Source organism: Cinclus cinclus, chromosome 15 (assembly GCF_963662255.1).
Source record: "Cinclus cinclus chromosome 15, bCinCin1.1, whole genome shotgun sequence".
Lineage (NCBI taxonomy): Eukaryota > Metazoa > Chordata > Aves > Passeriformes > Cinclidae > Cinclus > Cinclus cinclus.
The window spans coordinates 15,402,052-15,426,131 of record NC_085060.1 but is presented as its reverse complement, the minus strand read 5'-3'; the positions used below and the strand labels follow the sequence as shown (position 1 = coordinate 15,426,131).

At 39.0% G+C, this 24,080-nt stretch overlaps 1 protein-coding gene across 1 annotated transcript in view; it reads right to left on the bottom strand.

Moving 5' to 3' along the window:
- Positions 1–24,080, bottom strand: part of LOC134050261 (connector enhancer of kinase suppressor of ras 2-like) — a 163,709-nt gene that overhangs the window by 38,004 nt on the left and 101,625 nt on the right. Inside the window, exons 8-13 of the mRNA XM_062503218.1 lie at positions 22,007–22,075; positions 13,236–13,382; positions 9,548–9,681; positions 8,798–9,003; positions 4,949–5,058; positions 3,526–3,771 (exon numbers count right to left, since the gene is read on the bottom strand). Of these exons, the coding sequence (XP_062359202.1) occupies positions 3,526–3,771; positions 4,949–5,058; positions 8,798–9,003; positions 9,548–9,681; positions 13,236–13,382; positions 22,007–22,075 (912 nt within the window). The remainder of the gene's footprint in view (positions 1–3,525; positions 3,772–4,948; positions 5,059–8,797; positions 9,004–9,547; positions 9,682–13,235; positions 13,383–22,006; positions 22,076–24,080) is intronic.

Below are 24,080 nucleotides of genomic sequence, written 5' to 3'. Positions count from 1 at the left end.
GATTTTTTGTGTTTTGCTTTATGGTAAGAAATGCAAAACAAAAAACTTCCCAGATGCATCTGGTCTGCTGAGCTGAAGTCCTGTTTGATAAGTTAATTTTCTCCAGAATGAGCTCTGCTAATACAAAATAAAGGCTTGTTCAAGTTTTAACTCTATCCTTGTAAGCCCATATTGAGGCTCAACCTGGTAAATGATGTCACTTCAGAAGTGAAGCATTAGTAAACATAGAAAGTCATGTTCCAAGAGATACTCTATTAATTAATAATTATTTAGAACAGCCTCGCTAATTGTAGTTGACTCTTGCTTAGGTTCTGTGACATTGAATATCAATTAAATTAGAGTTATAAAAATATCCTGGAAGGGGGCAGTGTTCCTTGACAGGAATATTTTACTGCAACATGGCTTCATGCATCATTTTATATCCTGGGCATGCTGCCAAAATTGCATTACCTAAATATCCATTTTATATAGGAACTCTGCATCCTCCCAGCAACTTACAAAATCAGGCTAATTGTTTAATTTTAGGTTCCAAATCAACATTCCTTCCAAAGCATTAATCTGGTGGTGAATCTCTGCAATTACCAATTTTGCAAATCTTCTTACGTCTGGTAATTTAAACTACTCTTAAGTAAGTGGCTTTTTGTATTTTTTGGCTACATATTTATCTAAGGGCTTAGAAAATTAAGCAGTGGCTAAGTGATGCTCAATTCCTCCTTCCATCAAGCCACCCTTGTTTGATTACAAAACATTATCACCTTCCCTTCACTAAAGATGATGAAAATCCTGTTTATCATCTCCATTTCCCCCAGCACTTATCTGGGCTGGAATTTTGGTTTGTATCCAGAAGTTGTACCGGGCACGAGTCAAGAGGAGAGGATTTCATGAAAATGTGATTCCAACAGTTCTGCACTTTTGCCTTCCATTGAAAATCACAGAGCAAAAGTAAGAAGAAAAAGCTACACCAGTTTTGTCAACTTTTCTAATACAAATGTAGCAAAAGCTGTTTTGAGGTGATTTAGTCTCATTTTCCAGAAAAGGTTTATATATCAAAATACTTATGAAAATCCTGCTAACACCTTTAGATATTAAGGAAACTAGCTGACCTACTTAAAACTTAAATTTATATCTAAGAACACAACAACTCTCTGTTACTTTTCCTTTTTGCTATCAAGCTGCCATGAAACGTTCTTTGATATTTCACATTTTTTGTTCTGGGTAGCTCTCTTTCAAGATAAATTTTTTGCTTGGCTTTTCGGAATTCTTTCAGTATTCCAAGTGGAAAGACGTTAATGTGAATGATTCTGTGCTGGCAAGAACCCACAAAATCTGTGTCAGCAACTCTGTGTATTTGTCGACTCAGTTCCTCTTGTATATTTATAAGGCAGTTGACAAAGTGCCTCAGATATTCTGATTCCTGTGATTATCTCCTGAAGGACTCCAGAGGTCTCTTTTAATGCTGCTCCAAGAATTTATGGTGATAAAAGAATTAATACCACTCTGTGAGTGCTTGAATAATCATTTTACCTGTGCCTTCCTCTGTGATCACTGCACATGAAGCAGAGTTTGTGAACAGGGGCTGCTCTGACTTTTAGGGTGGACCAACCACTCCATGTTGACTCTTCCAGGATAACTCCTGTTTTCCAGCTTCCTACTTTTCCTTTAGAGCTGACATTTTATGTCATTCAGGTATTTTTAAATATTTAATTTATTACCATACTGCTCATTTATCGTGTATGTTCAATTAGTTCCATGATGGTGTGGAAATCATGCAAGAAAATACAACTTCAGTCCTGAAATCAAGGGTGGAATTTGAATCTTACCCTAAATGACCCATTTCCCTCTCTTCAGAGCTCAGGTGAGCCAACAGATCATCCACAGAATTCCAAAAACTGACTGAAACCAGCTGGTTCCTCTACCAAGCTATGAAATATTGTTAGGGTTTGTTGCAAGTTTGTATAAAAATTTTCTCATTCATCCTAATAAATTTCCTGCTGATTTTCTCTCCAGGTTAGAAATCCTTTGCTTTGACTTTGTGATACTGATAATCTCTGCCAGAGAGATTTAAATCTACAATTTAAATAAATAAATTTAAATAAACAGTAACTCCATTAAACTCATCCGTTTTTGCAAGACAAAGTAATCAAAGTGGAAATAAAAAAGCTTATAAATTAATGTACAATAAATCATTATCACAGGCTGAGTGCAGGATCCCCAAAGATAACAAAGCATAATTAAACTAAACTCAGTCAGACTGAGGAATTAAGAGCAGGATTTTATTAAAGCATGTGACAGCAAATGATTCTTGCCTTGTGTTTTGCTGTTCTGTCCTGACTTTTATGACAAAACTGTTGTGACACTGACATTGAGAAAGTGACTCTTAGGAGGAATTTGTCATGACACCATCACTGAGAAACCTTTCTCAGACTATGAAATACAACATGAAAACATGGACTAGAACACTGTGCCTTTATGCCTGGATTAATCCTACAGGAGAAAATTTGAATACCTGGGTCAATCCTAAGAGAATACTTGAAATCGTGGGTCGATCCTGCAGGAGAACTTCTGAAAGTCTGGGTCAATCCTATAGGAGAACACTTGAAATCCTGGATTAATCCTACAGGAGCACACTTGAATACCTGGGACCATCCTATAGGAGAACATTTGAATGCTTGGATCAATCCTACAGGAGAACACCTGAATTCCTGGATTAATCCTACAGGATTGCCTGGATCATTCCTAGGAGAACACTTGAATGCCTGGATCAACCTTACAGGAGAACACTTGAATGCCTGGATCAGTCCTAAGAGGGGAACATCTGGATGCCTGGGTCAGTCCTACAGCAGAACATCTGAATGCCTGGGCCAGTCCTACAGGAGAACACTTGAATTCCTGGATCAATCCTACAGGAGAACATCTGAATGCCTGGGTCAGTCCTACAGCAGAACATCTGAATGCCTGGGTCAGTCCTACAGCAGAACATCTGAATGCCTGGGTCAGTCCTACAGGAGAACATCTGAATGCCTGGGTCAGTCCTACAGGAGAACATCTGAATGCCTGGGTCAGTCCTACAGGAGAACATCTGAATGCCTGGGTCAGTCCTACAGGAGAACATCTGAATGCCTGGGTCAGTCCTACAGCAGAACATCTGAATGCCTGGGTCAGTCCTACAGCAGAACATCTGAATGCCTGGGTCAGTCCTACAGCAGAACATCTGAATGCCTGGGCCAGTCCTACAGGAGAACACTTGAATTCCTGGATCAATCCTACAGGAGAACATCTGAATGCCTGGGTCAGTCCTACAGGAGAACATCTGAATGCCTGGGTCAGTCCTACAGCAGAACATCTGAATGCCTGGGTCAGTCCTACAGCAGAACATCTGAATGCCTGGGTCAGTCCTACAGCAGAACATCTGAATGCCTGGGTCAGTCCTAGGAGGAGAACACTTGAATTCTGGATCAGCCCTGAGAGGAGAGCCCGCGTGTGCTGCCCAGGGCTGGTGCAGGAAGGTGTTTGCTGGGCACTCACGTGGTAGAGTGGAACTGTGTTGTTCTCTGCCAGGGAGAAGCTGAGCACATCCTGCTGCCCTGGCTCCAGCCTGACGCTCACGGTGGAGGCCAGCACCGAGGGGCTGATGGGGTAGCTGGGGTTCCCTGGTGGTTTGCCCTTTTTCCTGGACCTCCGGCCCGTGTCCCTTTTGTTGTCCTTCTGCCCCAGAGGCTCCTCCTGGATCACCAGGATCTTGTCATCGCTCAGGTACCGCAGCAGAGAATTCTCAGAGTCAGTGGTTGGAGGGAAAGAAAGGCAGAGAGAAACATTAGGAAGAAGAAGCAAGCAGAGAAGCATTTTGGCTGGCCAGAGACCATCACTTGGTCCTGTTAAACTGGAGAAAGTCGTGTGACTTTTTCCAGTTTAATGTCCAGGGAATTCTCTGGATTCCACTCCACATTTACTGACACCGTTGGTGTGAAAGAGAGAGGATGCAGAAAATATTACTGGATTGTGACATGCAGGGAGCAATCCCTGGGACCATTCCAGACAGCAGGACTGTAATTTCAAGGAATTTGACAAGCTGGAATAATGGTTTTAAGGAGATGTGCAGCACACTTGGGCACAGTTTCAAAATGGGAGCTGGCCAGGCAACAAGTCTGTTTCTGTCTGTAACAGTGAAATATGAGCTAAACATACATCAACAGATTTGGAATAAATCAGAAAATGCTTGTGACTTAAGTGAAATTTATTTTCTCTTGGAATGGAAGTTTACTGAAAAAGGTAGTTTAAAATCCTATATGAACTTCAAGAAGATAATTCATTTTTTGTCACATTTTTAGGAGTCGAGTTGAACTCCTCTCAGCTTCCAGACCATTCCTAAAAGATTCTAAAAAGATAGTATTCAAGAATGTTCAGCAATTGGTGTCACAATAAATATGGCTGTATATTTGAAGAATATTCCTTTGAATGATATGATTTCCTTTTGCCAGAGGAAATAAAGGAAGAAAGAAAATGTACAATCACTTTTATTTCTTGCAGAGTTCATAAATCCCACTGGGATCAATGGAACTTTATGTGATTAGAACTGCTGGTCTGAACACTGATGGTACAATTGCTGATACCTGTTCCAAATTTTAATTCATACTGATCAAAGTGTTCTCAAAGGATGCTACCTTACATCTGTAACATCACTTACTGTTTTCTTGAGCTGTGCAGATTTACAGCTGATTGCTTTCAACACATATCTGAGCCTTCAAAGTACTTTTGCCCTTGATGTTTATGTTTCTTTATACCAGAATTAAATTCCTCCTACTAATACAAATTTTTAATTTTCAGAAATAGAAACAGAAAAGCACAGACACTAAACAGGCTCTTTCATATCCTCTGTAACACTAAAAAAAAAAAAAAAAAAAATACTGTGATGATCCTTAAGCAATAAAGAAAAAAAATCTTGGAGAACATCAGAATAAAAAAAATACTCACCTCTGCTTCCCCTCTTGTACACGTTCTGCTCTTTGTTCTCCCCTATCCAGCTATATTCAGTAGGCATCGAAACTGGCCTCAAATCTCCTGGAAACAAGGCAAGGAAAACCAATATAAGTTTTGAAGCCCAGGAATGGAAGGCTGTAATGCCTATAAATTCCAGGTGTTTATAAATTCCAGCCCCTGAGAGCAGTCTATTTTCAGAGCTGTGGCCTTCAGGATCAGTGAAACATCTCATCCTCCTCTTCATCACCCTGACTTCAAGGGAAGCACCACCAACTTTGGTGAAATTCCTTGTAAATGTTAAACAGATTACAAATTTATTTGAAAACTGTGCTCTGTAAAAACTTGCTCACTCATTAAACAGGTGTGGGGAATAAAGAGAGAAACAGAATTTAAGAGGATGGAAAATGCTGTAGGAAAAGTAGAGAGAGAATTAATACATATACAGCAGCACAGTCTGTCAGGGAAAGGTAAAACCCCCGACCTGGGGAATCACATGGTGAGAAATGAGGGGATCTCATTTCAAGGAATATTAATTTCCACTGGCTCAGAAGGAAGACCTGAAGCACAGTTTGGTGACAAAAACCAGCAAAGAAGATTGAGCCACTGGGGTTTTAATGAATGGGATTCTGTGGCCATCCTGACGTGCCCAAGCCATTCCCTACTCCAACATCAGAACAGGGATGGCAGGAACCAAACCATAACCACCCCCAGATCTTCTGAAAACTGGAGGGGTGATATTTGGAGTACTGAGATTTTCCCAGGTTACCCTTTTGTGCACACCATGAAATTTAGTGTATAAAGAATCCTATGGAAAAATAGGTAGTTCTATTGTTTTATTGTCTGCCTCACAGCTGAGAATACCTTTAGCTACAGATGTAGGATTCAACTCCTAATCCTTAGAAGAACAATATCAATTAAGAAAAAAATCTCAATAAATAAATAAATAAAAAGAGTACAATCACTAACATAAAAAGATGGAGAAACAAGACCATAAATGAAAAAAAAAAAAAAAGAAGAAAATAGGCAGACACATAAGAAGTGAAGATCAACATAACCAAACTGAGCAGTTTTTCTGTAAAGAAAGGAAAGGTCTGAAGCTCTGAAACGATTTATACACAAATACAGATACCACAGCACAACAGACATCAAAAATAGAAATTTAGGACAGGAATCACACGAGGCAAATGAACGAGTGATTTTGTAAACTGCTTATTTCACTTCCAAGTCCTTTCCCAATAAAAAGTAAGCTATAAATTGTCTTGACATTGCAGCTTGGATATTTTTCTGAGGAGCAGAAACAATCGTTGTGTGCAAGGATACCAGAATAAAGTGAAAGAAAGAAAAGAATTATTTTTGATGTTTTTGCCTCTAACACATAAATGGAAGAGGTTTGATATGCATTGCCACAAGAGCTCTTTGGACCAGAGCATTTTAGAGTCAGAAAAAGCACAGAGGATAAAGTTAAGTAAAACAAAAAATGCAATGCAACGTTGTTAAAAACAAGCTTAATTTTCATAAATATGTTGGGAAAAAATTGATTTTTTTATTCACCTTCTTGGATTTTGCATGTACTATCAAGACCCATCACCTGCCTGAGTATCCATCCACCTACCCGCTGCACAGGAGGCTTATTTCTAATAATGGCTGGAATCCTGGCAAGTCCAAGCCTGGAATTTTGGAGCGGTAGTTTGTGTCAGCTCAAGCAATAATGAAAGTGGCTGCTTAGCCATGAAAGGCTTCAAAAGTTTTATTTTCATTTCTTTGCCCATGGCTCTGTGGTTCCAGCACCAGTTTATTGGAGCTGCCATAAATCCTGTCTCTTTACTGAAAGACACACTGTCACTTTGATTGATATCACCTCTCAGTCAGAAAGTACAAAACATTCCACTACAGAGGAACATCATTTGCATGTCTGTTAATTAACAGATTAATTAAATCTGTATTTTAAAAAAATTCTGGTTTAGCAGTCATTTTTGAGAGAAAGGTGTATTTCAGAGACTTTAAAACCAAATTCCTTCTGGATTTCAATCAGAATTGTCCATCATAGGGGAAAAAAAAAAAATCTTGTGTACTCCTGGGATCAGGCAGAGAGCCCAATATTTTAAATCACCATGCAGCAAGAATTTATGAAAGCAAGCCAAATACACCCATCTGGCTCCAATTTTAATCACAGTTAAGACTTCTCTTTATCTTTCATTCTAATTTTGTTTTTAAATGATGTCACTTCACAAGGAGATAAAGAGTGAACATTACTGGTCCTAAGATGGAATCCTATTCTTCAGCATCACAGCTCTTTCAAGCATCAAGCAGATGACTGAAGCAGTTACTAAAAATATCCTGTCTATAACAAAGATTTATTAACATTTCCTACTCTGAAAAGGTTTTGTGTGCATATACACGCCATCAAATCCATTTTACTTGCCATTTTTACCAGAAATCCAGCTGCAATCAGCAAATTACAACAGCAGGAGGGAAGTTCTGTGTAACTGATAAACACAAGATAAATACTAAGAGCAGGAGGCAGAGAAACTGCATTAAGGAACATCCCCGGTAGCAAACCCCACACCAGACTAAGCAGCAGCAGAATCAGTGACTGCAGTGCTTTAAAAGTTTTCTTTTTCCCCCCACTGTGCTCCCTTCCAGCCACAGCTGCATCTTCCACCAGAACCACTCTTGGGATTCTCTCCACTGAACTGCAGCAGGATTTTAGTACCTGTGTTCTTCACAGACGTCTTTTCCTTTACTGCTCTGAGCTTCTGAGAGGTTTGCCCTTTCCTAAATTTCAAAGGCAAAAACTTAGGAAGTTGTTGGGGCTTTTTAAGCAAATGAGAGAAAAAATGGTCTCAGAGTAGGTGAATAAAGTACTTATTGATGGCTCGCCCTATATAAATAAATAAATAAATAAATAAATAAATAAATAAATAGATATATGTCAAAAGATAGCAGCTGCCCATAGAGAACACCGTGGTCATTGCTTTCTCTGAGGATCAGAAATAATGCCATTTTCAAAATCAGACATAATTCCAGGTTTCAAAAGAAATCTCCTATCTGAAATCTGTAAGCTTTACAAAACTGTCCTACTGCCTTGAAAATGAAGCCACTGAAAAGGCATGGATCATACACTGCTGTATTTCAGCAGTATTTTTCTCGAGTTCATTAAACACCAAGAAATTCAGTTTTATCAGAGAAGCAAAAAAGTTTATCGGTTAATTTTCAACAACACCTTATATAGGGGTCCATATACTCATATACAAGCAGGTGTGATTGTTCACCTGTACACTCAATATGGATTTATATACACACAACACTTCTATAGAAAACCAGAGTTAATTATTGTTTTAATAGCATTTTATGTATTTAAGCAGTCCCCATCCTAAGATTTTGAAATACAGTTTTAGCCCTAATGAATGCATTGCAGGACACTCCTCATTGAATGCAATGCTGAATTTTGGAGGGCCTTCCATCTTACAGACACTTTCACTTCACTGAAGTTTAACAGCCCAGAACATTGCAAGTGGAATAATCTCCAGGAGTTTGGGAGGGGGAATTGAGTACATCAAGATGCTGGCTTATCCAAATAATATGAATTTAATTATCATTCAACGTTCCAGTATGAACTGTGAAATAACTGTATAAATGACTTACTCCTGACCAGGAACATTAGCGTGCAATTTTTCTCATTACTCCTTTATGTAAACTTGTGTTTACTGTTCAGAGCCAACGGGTCACAAAGAATAACAGATTTCGGGGGGGTTGCAGAGTGAACAGCACAGTTTGTAAATGTGGCCAGTTAGGAGGAGCTTGAGGAAATCCAGCCTACCATGAGTGGGGGTTTTTTCCCTTCTCCTCACGCCTGTGGCTCTGCTCCTCTCGTACTCAGAGCCCCCGGGGTGGCTTTCCCCTTCAACCAGAGTGTAGAACTTCCCACTCTCGTGCTCCAGGAAATAGTTTGGAGACTCAGAGCCTTTCATCCCAGACTTTCCAAACTTGCTGATGTCATCACAAGACATGATCCCAATTTCATCCCTAAAAACAGGAGATGATGGAGAAATGAACAGTTCAAGTTGAACCTCCGGCCTCTCCCAAACACTACAAATAAAAAGTCTTGCAATTGAAATACTGTGTGGGAGAACTTTATAAGTGAGGCAATCCAACAAATGTAAATGGACAAAACCATCATTAGGTGCCACTTTAATTGTGAGATAAACATGCAAGAGTTTTCTAGGATCTGAAGGAGAACATAAGGAATTGTTTTAATATGAGCAGACAAGGGTTTCCCTTGCAGAAATGCTCAAGAATAAGACAGAATTAGACACATAAAATTAAATCAAATTGATTAAGGACTTCCTTAAATACTTGTTTGATTCAGGAGCAAAGCCAGGTTTTGCTCATCTAAGTGAAAGTTAAGTCACTCAGAACAATGATATGGTGCTTAATGCATTCTTAGCTCTTTATTAATTATTTAGCTTGATGGTCAGGCTGTTCGTTTTGGTTTTGCTGTATTCTTCTAATGAAATTGAAGTGTAAAATTTTATTTTTCAAAACCTCAAATTCCTTAAGACATAAATACCTGGGGCCATAAAGTCCTGACATAGGGGAGAGAATGAAAACATCCTGGAGTGCAGAGTTGTCCATTTTTGAGGACATGCCCATTGTACTCGTTGGGGTTGTAGAGCTGCTTGTGGGGCTGGTTGGAATCACAGGCTGTAAAGAAAAAAAAGGGCACATGAAGAATAAATTCGTGTTTTCTGTGCTGCAAAAAAACAACAAAATCTCTGCATAATTTTAGGAATTTTGACCTTCTTTTTGGATTAGCCATTTTTTTGAATTTCTGAAGCTTCTTCCAAAAAGGTGTTTAGTGAAACTCTAGACTTCAAGACTAGTTATGAAAGAAACTGATAAAAGACCATTAAATTAATTTAAAAGCCACCTCAAGGGAGAAGCTGAGACTCAATCAAAATATGATCTTTAATCAATGCAGAAAATCAATTATCTGAGGAGAAAGGACACACTATTAAATGCCATTAATACAGAAGTTAATTACAGAACTCTGGAATACTTGTACTGAATGAAATGATCGTGTTGGTTTCAGTGGAAGATTTATTGTTAGCAAGGACAGAACATCTTGATTTTTTAAAGAAAGGAGAATTCATTGTCCTTTGGCTTTATAGCCATGGTAATACAAACACGTGTTCTTTAAGATTTTTACTTTTTAAACTTTTACATGATGTTGAACACAATTTTTTGATTCAGATGTCACAGAGAAGCTCAAATCAATGATCTGCAAGGACTAGAAGGACGATAACCAAATATTCTGTGCAGAACACAGAGATATAAACAAATAATATTTTTCAGCCATGGTTCAGTCTGTGTTGACATCAAGGAATAAAAAATATTTTTATTTCTCAAAGTTATGATTTAATAGATACAACGAGTTTTCTACAGGTGGAAGGAAAACCCAGCGGCTCAAAATTTGGAGGAAAGCTATAAACAGCCATCTTTTTCTAAATAAAAGCTTTTCTGTCCTCTAGAGGCAAACACTGAAATATTTTTATGTAGTTCAAAAAGTAAAACCAGTCCTAAATACAAAAAAAAAAAAAATATAGTTTCTTTTCATAAGAATGTCAGTCTGCAAAGGGGTCAAAATTATATTAGTTCTCTATGCCTATTGTTAAATTATATAATAAATGGTGCAATTGTTTTGGATCAATTAGTTATGACAGGAAGGATTATTCCAATTTGAAAAGTTCTCCAAATAATAAGAAAAAAAGACAAAAAAAGGATCTATTTTATTTGAATAAAGTTGTAGCATGCAGAGGAGTATTTGGCATTGCAAATGAAAAAAAAAAATCTATTTTGTCCTGAGTGGGAAAATAATTAGAGAGTTTATAAATCCAAATAATCTTCTACTATCACATAATATCAGCCAGAGACAAAAGGGGAAAATGGTGACACAAATTTCACTGAAAAATAATGGAGCACAGAACTGGCAAATGAAAACTCTGCTGTTGCTAACTGAGCATCAAGGGAAACCCTCGAAAGCAAAAGAATACTACAACAAGACCAAGTATTAAATTTTATAAGGCCTCACGGATTCTGCATCATCAATAATTCATAAATTACCTATGTGGTATAATTTTAAACTTAATTATAGTAGAAAAAATATTAATAACCTCTGTAAGTGCCTTAAGCAACAATAGAAAACACAACTTTTATTTAAGACTTCCTGCTGTGCACCAACCTGAGGTAAAAAATATGTTTTTCAGTTCTTAAATCCTATTTCCTTTTTGCCTTCCCTAATTATGGGCTGCTTTTGTTTAGGTTGGGTTTTTTCTCAGCCAATACTAAATCAGAATGGAAAAATTGTTGCACGTGTGGACACATAAATAGATATATGGGTTGCACCATGACAATAGCACGTGCAGAGAAAGATGTATGGATCTGGAAATACAACACACCCATATGTGTTATCCCATTTTTGGTGACAATCTGACTTTTGATGAGCTGGTTCTCTCTCAGTCTGCTCCCACTGAGGTATTTTCCTGCAGCTTGTTGCTGTCGGGTCGTTCCCTATCCTGCTTTTTTTTTGTCTCGGTGTAAACCCTCCTGTCTGTCCTGTGTTCTCTGCTTATCCCCAAAGCCTGCTCAATTAAACCAGCGGAAAACTCCAGAACAACAAACAAACCAACCTAGAAATTCTCCTACCAGTTCAACACATGGGACTGCTCTAGAGAGTAAAAACTGCCAAAGCCAAGGAAAGGAGAGGATGCTGCAGCCAACAGGAGAGGGAAGTGAGCTCACTGCTTCCAGCAGCAACAAGCTGTTGTGTCAGCTTGTCCAGGAAGCACAGGCTTTAGTGGCATCTTGAAATTTAATCAGCTTGCTTCCAAGTCATTCCTGACAATAATAAATAATACCAGGTGCAGGTGAGAGCTGCAGGAAACAGGCAAACCCAAAACCTGCGTCCTGAAACGGGTCCAGGTCCTGACGCTTGAGCTTGTCTCGGTGGCAGGAAGAATAAAAGATCTAAAATTGGTTTTCCACACCTCATAACAGTAGCTACTCTTAAGAAGTAACACAGGCAGGGCTGATTTTGCTTTCCAGAGCGGTTTATATTTTAATTTAAATATCTCACTCTCTATTCTCTGATATGGAAGAAATGCACGCCAGCAAGGAGAGACTTCAAGCACCCTTTGTTCCTCAGGGGCTCATCAGGAGAGGGGACATCACAAAACCAGAGCTGCTGACAATTCCACAAAAGCAGCTAGGTGCACTTCCACCTTTCTGGCTACCATGACAAAGGTTGGCATTTTTGTTGGAAAATGCTGTGCCACACGTGCAGTGTATACAGCACACACTGCTCACTCTGCCTCAGCCTCCAGATCCAGGGCTGCCCGTGAATTATGATTTTCTAATGTACAAATATAAAGAGAGGATCTCTCTGGGAGCCCTGTGCAATTGCAATTTCCATTTTGCTGCCCCTGGAGGCTCCATCTGAAGTTCACAGGTAGGTACATGAGCCTCTTGCCAGAGCAAAGGATGTTATTCCTTCAGCATTATGACAGAAAAATCCCTCTGGGTGTCACAGGGCCCCGTTCCTCTCCCCCAGGGACAGTCACAGGCGAAGAAAGGTGGCCCTAAATCCCACTGTCAGCATTCCTGGGCTGCAAGGATTACACAAACTCCTGAAGAGAAGCCACTGTGCAGGATTCAGGCACTCTGAGAAATTAAAGATTTAGAAAATGCCAGCTTTTCCTGCTGTGATGTTCACAATTGTCTTTTTTTTTTTTTCCTTAATCAGCAGCCTTTCAAGGAATGAGTACACAAAAAATACCAGAGGTTCTATTATCCCTGCTAGCAAAAGCTCCAACTGCATGAGAGGAGTGCAACAGAAGCAGAGTCCTCCTGGAATGTAATGGATCTGACACACTTGATTACAAACAAGTAGTTGACAGACTGTGAAAAAATGGAAATATGGGAGGCACTGCTGCCTCTGCCAGGCAGAGCAGCCACTGAACCTTGTTCTTCATAAAACTGTCTGTAAATTCTTTCCTTGTCCAAATTCCTCTGGCTCCCAAAGTCACCAAAACATGGAGAACACAATCTGGTCATTGCCACACTTATTTATTTCAGCACTCTGCTGAAGAGGAGTTTGGGACAGGCTCCCGTTCCTTTCAGTGGAAGATAAAATTTCAGTGTTTTCTCCTGAATAAAGGATTTACCATGACACTGCAGCATTGCAGCAGCAGCCACCTTACCTGCAGTGCCAGAGGCTTCCACCTCACATTCTTCAGAAGGGCAGGAGCAGAAACCAGGGTATTCTGAGGGCGTTTTTTCAAGGTTAAAATCACTCCATTTGGGTCTTCCCACAGTGCATTTACTAGGTTCTTTAACTGCCAGCCAACCTAAGGAAAAAGTCCATAATTGAATTTTGAAAGCTTTCCATTGAACCTGAAATGTGAAGGAAATGTTCTGTTAACCAACAAACTCTGTTACAACCTGCTCCTTGCAAACATAAGCAGTTTTTATAAACTCTCTTGGTCTGAAATCATGCTGCTGCAGCTGGAGTTTTTTTTCTTTAGCCATATTCCTGAACAAAATAAGGCAGGAGTGAACACTGTTACCCTTTCAATAACTTTTGAGATCACCGAACATTTTAAATCAGAAGATGAGGTCTAGAAGTCATAAAATCATTTCAGTCTGGGTTCTGAATTGCAGCAGTGAGTGCTGAGCAGGAAGCCAGACTGTGCTGGAACATCTGTAGCATTTATGTAAGAGCTGTAAGACCCTGACTGGAGATAAATGATCCTTTCTTGGTTTATCTGTAGGTTACTGTAAATTGCAAACAGAGCCATAAAAAATCACTGGTACTGTAAGGATGTGCCACTTAGAAAGAAAACTACTTAGAGACATTTCTTAATCATCTGGATTATTTAAATAGGTATTTACTGTGAATTATTTATACACAAAAACAGAAACATTATTTTTAGGGCTTTTCCCTTTCCCTTGCCTTTTCTGTCCCAGTCAGGGCAGATTTTTAGAGCAGTAGTACATGGCCATGGTAAAGAGCTGACAAAAATGTTGTGACTGCCACAGATCTGAGCAGGAATTGGAATGCTGTGTCCATACAGCAATCCCCAGACACAAACTTCCCAAGCAGCTGCACCAGCCAGGAAATGAACTTGTGAGAATGAAGAGCTCAGTGGATCCCACAACAGGAACAGCACCCATATATGCAAGCAGTAAATATTTTATACTGGCCATGTCTGACCTGTCAGAATTCACTAATAACATTTTAATCACAGTTTCTCCACTGACCAAAGTGTGAATTCCCACTGCTATTAAAAACCAAAAAAATAAATTATTTAGGTGGTCAGACACAGAGCAGTCTACATTCACCCCCTTGTTATATCAGGGGGAGTTTATAATGACTTCCTCTCAGAGGAAGACAATATCTGATTACACAAAAAGGTGAAGGGAAAATAATAGAAGACAAACTCCAAGAGATTTGAGCTAAAATCCTCTCCTAAGGGCTGAAGAGAATTTGGGATACCAACTGTAACCACTGTGAGCATCCACCTGGGACAGAGCTGCAGGACGTGTTGGAAGTCCAAAAAGGATTTTAAAAGCTTTTAAAAGTTCTGTTCTATTTTTAATGTTGCTGTTCTATTGAAAACTTTCTAAAAATGCACTGGCCACAGGAAAATAGAAAACAGCAGTAATTCTAAATAGGTCACATCCAAACAAATGCAAGGATGGCAGCTTGCAGTCCAAAGAGCTCCTCCAGTTTGGGCTGTGTTTATAAAAGGACAGGGGCCATATATTTTTTTTTTCTCTTTTACTCAATTATGGAAATAAGATGGAACTCTCTTTGATTTTTATAGATTGATGGGATTTTCAGATTGCTGAAATCCTTAGAGTTCCGTGGGCTCCTTTTAGAAAAGAATGATAAATAATTAAGTTAATGATAAATTATTCTAATGAGAACCTTAATGACAAAACCATTAAATACCAAGATCTATCAGAGAATCATCTGCAGTCATTACTATTGGGCAATGATAAAATGCTGTCAGGAATTTGGACAAGTTATTATAAATTGTATTACTAAAAATACCTTTGAAAAAAAAGAAGTCATTACAGTGGATTAAAACTCTTAGTTGAAAACCAGTCCTTGAGTCAGATTTTGACATTTACTCCTAAAGAATCAGTCTTTTAAGCAATTACTGACTTCTAGCTCTGGTAAATGAATTCTCCAGAATGGTATTTTTCTTCTTTAAGCAGATTTTTTAGTCAAATTCAAATTCTACAAAAGGGGTTAAGCTATTTCAGAAAGGTAAGTTGAATTAAAATTAGAATAATGAAGAAATAAAAGACCAATGTGATACTTATTTTCCTCCATAAATGAAAAAGGATGTTCATTTAGATGCTAAAGATGGAAGAAACCCAGATGAATGCAAAAGAATTCACTCAAAATGGTCAGAGACAGGCAGATGTTTGAAATTTTTGTAGTTTACACTTCAGATCGCCACAATAATTAATCTTCATTTGTTTTTACATCCTCAGTGTAGAAAGAAGAGCTCCAGGTAAAAAGAAACCTGTGGACTACTGTCTATATTAAAGGATTTGTTAGTTTTCTCACAGAAACCGTGTGGTGGAAACATAAGAATGTAATAACTTTAAAAATAATAGTTCCGAAAATATCAATTGCTAAAATAATAAATTCTTCTACCAGGAAATTCCACAATGCTGAGGTAATTTTGTAGACCCAAAAAAGATAATTTTGTAGCTGGGACTCCTTACCTAATATGTTCAGAAAAACACGAAAGACATAACCCACTTCCATTAACAGCAGATCAGTGTTTTTTAGTTCTCCAATACCTTCTTTAGTCTCTCCTCATAATGACTTTGCTCCTTCTCATTGAGAAGATCTGGATTTGCATGAATGGGATTTGGAATGCATCCTACCAGCAGTAGGGATTTCAGCATGGTTATAAACCCAAACTCTGCTTGTGCTGGAAAAGCACTTCCCTCCCTTTTCAAAATAAAGCCTACCTGCCTGGGGATGACTCGCTGCAGATCTGTATGAAAAAATCATACAAAAATTTCCTAATGCTACAGATGGGCACACAAAAAAATAAAAGATCAGTGCATTTTTGGGTGTCTGCAGAGGCATGAAGAGAATGATGTATTTGTCTATCAAAAGGAACTGAGAACAGAGCTGAAGTGCTGAACATGCTGGTGGTAATCAGAGGATTCCAGTGGTCTGAACCCCCACAGCAGCTATTCACCTCCCTGCCAGTTCCTTCCAAACACATCGTACCTGTTTGTTATGGCAGGAATTTAGAAGTAAAACTCGGCTCAGATGGTGGAACTGGGAGTGCACAGGGCGTCTGTTCCTTTCTCTGCTTCCCCTAAAAATTCTGGGGACAGGGCAGGAATGGGATTCCTCAGTCCCTTCACTGCCTTACCAAAGCCCTGCCAGGACTCTGACAAATGGGAAAGTTTAAGAAATGCAGAACCCAGAAGGAAGGGAGGTTACACCTCCATTTGCCTGGGGACTTGTGCCTGTCCTGTGCCCTGGATCACCTGCCAGCTTCGCTGTTACCTGGCGTGGGGAGCAATAGTAGAGAAGTATTAACAATAGTACAGCAATAACTAACAGGAATTTAAAAGCTCCCTTGTCAGGCATTTGGTCTGGAAATCAGTTGTCCCAAATATTTTCTAAATATTTATATCCTGCTATATTGCAAACCACCTGAAAACAAGTAGTTCTGCTCTGACTGCAGTAACCCCTCACAGGAACCAGGACAGATGTTTCCCCTCATGACTCTTCAAACACATAAGCAAAGCCATCTGGATATTTACTTGGACCTGCAATGTTTGACCTCTCTTCATATTTGAATTAAAAAGAACCCAGCTTGTGTAAACCCAACTTTTTTAAGGAAGCAGACTATCACCTTTTCATATTTTAAATAATTCACTTTGCCTCGTTAGGGAATTAATCAAGGGAGCTGGTTTGATTAAGATGGAAATCAGAAATTATTATTAGACAAAAATGTGCTGGAAGATCATAAGATGTTTTCTGTCACTGAAGGGGAAGCTCGTCATTAACACCTGTAGCTGATTCACTCTCATTAATATTCGAGCTGCTCCTAACAATAATTGATGACGGAAAACCAAATGTTCTCCCATTATCTTACATAGTTATTTTCATTAACTAACAGAGAAACACAGCAAGAATCCAAGAAGAAGCAAGATCTACTACTGGAAGAGAGGCTTTACTGAGCCTTTGTGAAAGGCAGAATCTGGAGAATAAGTAACATGTGGCACTTTGTTTGGAAACAGAAGGACATCTTTTGGGGAGAGAAGTTCAGATTCTCAGGACACCTCTTGTCCTTTTTTTTTTTTCTTTTCTCCCTTGATTGCATTTCCCAACACAGAGTGTGCTGAAACACAGATGGTGTGACCTGGCACTACATTTACAGAATTACCTCCACCTAAAATGAGCTCTCATTAGGACTCATATTTACAATTCAGCAAACAGACACCAAGGGTATTAATTCAATGACTGTCTTCACACAAATAAATTAGTGCTGAAATTATTTCATTGTGCCAGGCTCTTGACACACTTAATTTCAAGCATGCAATTTGACAATGAACAGTACAAAAGGGCATTAGGCTGCTCATCATGTATCTAGAATCAAAGGATATTTGGGGTTTGAAGGGACATTTAAAGGTCGTTCAGTCCAATCCCTCCTGCCAGGAGCAGGAACATTCTCCAGTGGGTTTCTCAGAGCCCTGTCCAGCCTGGCCTTGGACACTTCCAGGGACGGGGCAGCCACAGCCTCTCTGGGTGACCTGTGCCTGTGTTTCACTGCAGAAACATTTCTTCCTTACTCTCCAAATCTCCCCTCTTTCAGTATAAAGTCGTTGCCCCTCTACAACAGCCCCTACTAAAAAGTCTGTCCCATTCTTTCTTCCATGCCCTTGAAAACACAAGATCCATTATTCCAAAGAACCACCTCGAGTGTGAAAATGCAACTACTTTAGTTCAAACCAGCAGCTGTTTCAAGAGAATGTAAGAGCCACAGAACACCACAGATTTATCACAGATATTTCTGTAGCCTCTTGCTCTGGCACAGCAGTGCTTTGTGCCTTAAGGGGTTGTTTCTCTTTCTGGTGCTTATTGTCTCTGTCTGTGGAGAAAGAGGAATTCTTACTCAGCCCCAGCTGGATGAGTTAACCAAACTGAAATCCTTAAATAATTTCTCTTCCTAGGAGACAGATGACACATTTTCCTTTTCACCCACTAGATTTCTTTAATGCTTCCATCTAACTTAACACCTTTGATAGCTGTAAATGACCTGAAGATCACACAGTATTTCAGACAAGCTATTACTAATGTCAAGACAATGGTATCCAAACTCAGTTTCTCCTGGAAACCTGTTCCTGATTAATTCCAAGTTCATCTTTGCCATTTTCAGTCACATCAGCTCCATGGTGCTCAGTTGGTTTGGGATTAATTTCTACACACTGACTCCTGGAGTTTTGCCAGGTGCTCCTGAGTAACATCGAGCTTTCAACAGGAATTACTAAAAGCCTTATTATTGCTCTCTGTCCTCTGAAATAACCTTCAAATCCTAACCCTCCTACCCCCCCCCAAAAAAAAGAGAAAAATAGACAGAAAAATTCAGTTTTCCCTTGTTTACAAATCAATTACCTATCGAGAAATAGACAAAATATTTTACAGGTGGTCAGGTAGATGAACCAATATTTATTTGATCTCAAATACTTTCATTGTCTGAAAAACTATCCAAAAAGGAACATAATATAATTTTCATAATTTTATGCTGAAAAATAATTACAATAAAAAATCTACTATTTCAACTAAGCAGCAGAAAATACACCACATAAGGAGTAGTTTTCAATTTTGCAAACAAAGAAGTGCTACAGTGGCATCTTTAGTACTTCTGTACAGTTTTATGGGAGAGGAAGTAAAAATCTACAAGGCACTGGCAGATTTGGTGCTTGTTATTATTGTAGAGAAAAAGAAAGAATCAGGGTGGCAGTAATTTAGAATGTATAACTTATTCTTAAAGTTCCTTACGCTGTTTTATTAAAATCCTATAAGCAGGAAGAAGAAGCAGAAAAGCAAATAAGAAAATTGGATAGTGATTAAATGATCTTAACAGCCAGTGGTGAATCGTCTGCTTTAATTAATTTCTTGCTTAAAGTACTATTATTTTTCCTTTGATCTTTGTAATTGTATTACAGAGTGGTCCTTGGTTAGACCAGATTCCATGTGGAAATGCTTTTATTTCTCACTTTTTCAGTTGTTGCCTTACATAATTTGGAAGCAACTCTCCTTGAATAGCTCCTGGACGACTTCTAACTCTCAACTCCATTGAAAAGCTATTGGAAAAGTAAAGTAAAACTTTGCAAAGTTGTGACCATTCCCTGGGGAGTCTGTTCAGTGCCCAGCCACCCTCTGCAGGGAGAACATTTTCCTGAAATGCAACCCAACCCTCTCCTGGAACAGCTCCAGGCTCTGTAATCTCATTTTCACTCTTTCAGCACCACAGTTCTGCCCTAGCCACGAGTGAACCCTTGCCCTGGACAGCTCCATAACTCCCTGTGAAAAATGCAGCTGGGAATTTAAAGAGGATGCTGAGGAGGGTCATGCATTAGGATGACAAACTGGAAGTGCTCAAATTATCCACCTTACTAAAAAAAAAAAAAAAAAAAAAAAAAAGTGATGAGCTAATTTGATTGCATCCTGAAAATACCTAAAAGAGAAACCTGCTCTCCAATTTAAGAGGTAAAAATACATCAAGATCAAAGGACTGGAAGCTTGTGCCAGACAAATATAGACTACAAATAAAATGACTTTCCCCCCTCAGCAATGAGAATAATTAACTACCGGAGCAATTTATTACAGGTTGTGGGAACATCAATGAAAGTTTTAAAACTCAAATGATCATATTAAATGAATATGAATTTATCTAGAAAATACACTGGCCTAGTTCAGTCACAATCAGAATGAATGGTGCTGGTAGTCAGCTGTAGGACTGGGATCTGCTAAAGGAGATCCACACTTTCCCTGCTCAGGGAAGTATTTCCAGCAGTGGCAGGACAAAACAACACTCCAATCATCTTCAGAACAGGTTCTTCCAAACACATTGTGTTGAAGGGGATTTATATCTTATATTTATATTTTAGAATAGAAAAGTTTGGTACCAAAATGCTACAGAAACATTAATCTTAAACAAATGTCTTGTTTAGGATAACACAGATAAAAAATCTTCTCTGGAAAACCTGTGGGAACACCAGGGATCTGCAAGTTCTCTGACCCCCAGTCATTATTTTCAAATGGGTTACACCCCTTTTTATGAACTAATATCAGAACATTGATTATGTGGAAATTTAATGAGCTCTTGCCTTTGAATAATTTCACTCCACGAATGGAAATAATGTGAATTATAAGCAAAATATGGATCATCATATTGTGATAACTCTGGGGAAGAGTGCACAGCTGAGGGTGGTTTGCAGCAAGGAGCACCAAAAATGACTTAAAAAACACACTTGAAGATCCAAGGATATTTAAAATATCAAAACTTCTAAGGCATGAGGGGTGAGAGTTGGACATACACCTCTGAACCATGCAAACACTCACTATTACTGCCTGATTTTCCAAACTGAAGACATAATGAGACTTTCCCACCCATTTCAAAGCAAGAATAAATTTCCAAAAGAACCAGTGCCATTTACGTCTTTCCTTGGCTTGTTAGAAACTTCAGAATGAATAATTAATTTATTATATGGGGGTTTTTTTTAGAAAAAGTCTTTTATGGCACTTGACTCAGCTGCTGGTCCTGTGCCCTCAGGTGGAAAGGGATTACAAGTATAACCACCTCGAGCCTGCTGTGATAACAGACATGCAAGGAGTTGCAAAAAAAGCCAATTCTAGAGAAGCTGAATGGGGGATTTCACCTGTGGGAATAAAGATTAAATCAGATCTGTCATTTGAAGAGAGTGTTTGATAGAGAAAGCCAGTCTAATGCATATTTCAGCTTGTAACTATGACAACTCTCTAATACAGATAAGAGCTGTGTGTTGCATTAACATTTAAAGTGTAAATGAATAAGTTACACTTCTTTTCAAGAGAAAATATTTGCTCTCCGATCATAAGATTTTAATGGCCAGACTTTCATATTTCCACTTCACACAAGTGACAGACAGAAAGAGATTTCTTAATTTTGCAGCTGCTGTGTCTGGAGATGGAGTTCACCAGGACAAAGTGAAATAGATAAATTACAAGTTTCTTAGGAAGTTATCATTGTCCTTGTCACTACTCATGCCTAAGAAATAATAAATACCAGTGCTCCTTTCACCTGTAGCTCTGGAAACACTGAACTATTAAAATTATATTTAAATTACATCCTGCAATACTGAGCTTGAGCATCCACTTATCTTAAAAATAAATCTCCATCTGAGAATGCCCAAACCCCAAATCTGGCAGATTTCTATGAACATTTTAATAATTGTTATATTTCCCCCCCCAAAAGATTCAGAATACATGGCTGTTACAACAGTTCTGCATTATTAATCTGGATCCTGCATTAAACAGAATGTAAAATTCTGTTCAAGAGGAGAAGTTAAACCAGCTGGCAAGTGCATAATGAGAAGTCTAAGAACTTCAAGGAAATATTCCTGGATCTCTTTATATAAGAATTGTATGATGTTGAACAGCAGCTGTGCAAAGTGTAAATTTGGCTTAATCTTTCTGGGCTGGTTGCAGACTCAGTTTGGTCCTTTTCCTGTTAAGAATAAGCAGGAAATATGATGTTTAAAAAAATTAAAAAATAAAAAAAATAAAAATAAAAATAAAAATAAAAATAAAAATAAAAATAAAAATAAAAATAAAAATAAAAATAAAAATAAAAATAATGTAGTCAGGCAAGGAAGAATTACTACTTTTTACCACTGGGAACAAGCAAAGCCTGCAGCACAGAATTTCCAAAATACTTACCACTGTTTGATGGTTGACCTGGATCACCTCATCACCAGCATGGATTTTCTTACACTGGTCAGCAGGAGACTGAGGACAAGAGAGAAAAGTTTACAGAAAGGGTGAGGAGGTGGAAGGAAAGAGCAGGAATTAAAACAATGAATGCTAAAGGGGGCAAGAAAGCTGTGCCTAAAGAAGCCTCATTGCTGTCTAATAATGATAACTGGTCCTATTCATAAGGAACAATTTTTTTTCTGGTAACATTGGATGAAGCCATCTAGAATTCCAGTTGCCATTCCAATCTAGAATCCCAGTTGCCATTTTTGACCGGTTGAGCTGTTCCATTGTGTTTAGTTGAGCAGCCACAACGTTGTTGGGAATAGCCTGGCTGAATTCACATCACGTGGAATTAAATCTGTTACAACACACCCTGGGACAGGGCTGGACCAGCCACGTGTGGGACAGAAATCAGGGCTCAGTCCTCTACAGAGCAGTGGTACTGCAGAAAGGAACTGAAGATACTCTGCACACTCAGGGTATTTACACCTTCAAATACAGCTCCAGCACCTCCAAGACAGTGTTAAATGAACCATTTGAACACAGAATGTGGTAATTCCTAAGTGGATGTGAGGGACTTGCTCTTCAGGAGATTTTATGTGCACACACTATTCACATAATTTCATGATTCTGGAGCTGAAAAAGTCCCTTATCCTAAATATAGTTTGTTCTGAGCACATGAAAATGAATTAAAACCCATTGAGGGAGCACTCAAACATCGCCAACTACTATTTTACAAATAATTTTTAGATGTTTTGATGAAATCTTAAATCTGTGAGAGGAATCAGGAGCATTCAGGGGATCAGCAGGCTCAGGAGTAGAGAGCTGAGAATTCAGGGCAAATTACTTGCACTGTGCACTGGCTGAGTGTTCTACTGACACAGAGCACACCAGCCTGGCATTCAGGGGGAAAAAGAATTAAAGAGCTGAGACATCACCTTGGAAAATAAATCCCAGTGGAAGCTGGCTGTTCAGCCAGGAGAATTAGACAGGGTGGGAAGTTTACTTGTGAGATATAGGGTCAGAGAGAGGAGAGGACTGACTGCCCCTCATCAAACAGTGCTGAAACTTTTAAAGCAAAATAATCCTCCAGAAGCAGTTCAAGTTCCCTGCCAAGCAAACAGGCTCCTAAGAAAAGCAGAAAAGAGCCACATGCAGCCAGAGGGGGTGGCCTGGCTCTAATCCTGCTGAAGGACTGCAGAGAAACAGCTGCTACCAAAATGAAGATGAGTTCCTGGATATCTCCTGGAGCCAGCCTAAACCATGAATTGTTAAACACAATAAACACGTGAGCCACGTGTTGAACATGAAGGAAGAAAGGATTTATCTGAACTGAAAGTGATGTGTGGGAGTTTATGGCCATGACCTCGCAGCAGGCAAGAGCTCCTCAGCTGCTCTGTCTTCAACCAAAAAATCCCACTCATTCCTTTTGTGAATGGGGATTAAAAACATAAGATAAACAAAAAAATGGAAAAAAGAGAAGAGGAGGCAATACAAGAAAAACCCAAATTGCTACTGACGAGGAAATGACTCCAATTATTTCTGAATAAAATGCAAGAGAGACTCAATTCTGAGGGGCCAAATGGCCCCCCAGGGTCACCCCTGCTAAGGGCAGGGAATGGCATTGATCATCTATCAATCAATCAATCAATCAATCAATCAATCAATCAATCAATCAATCATCTATCTATCTATCTATCTATCTAATCTACCAACCAGCCAATGCTGAGAGCAGGGAATGGCATTGATTACCAATCCATCCATCAGCCAATGCTGAGAGCAGGGAATGGCATTGATTACCAATCCATCCATCAGCCAATGCTGAGAGCAGGGAATGGCATTGATTACCAATCCATCCATCAGTCAATACTGACAGCAGGGAATGGCATTGATTACCAATCCATCCATCAGTCAATGCTGAGAGCAGGGAATGGCATTGATTACCAATCCATCCATCAGTCAATACTGACAGCAGGGAATGGCATTGATTACCAATCCATCCATCAGTCAATGCTGAGAGCAGGGAATGGCATTGATT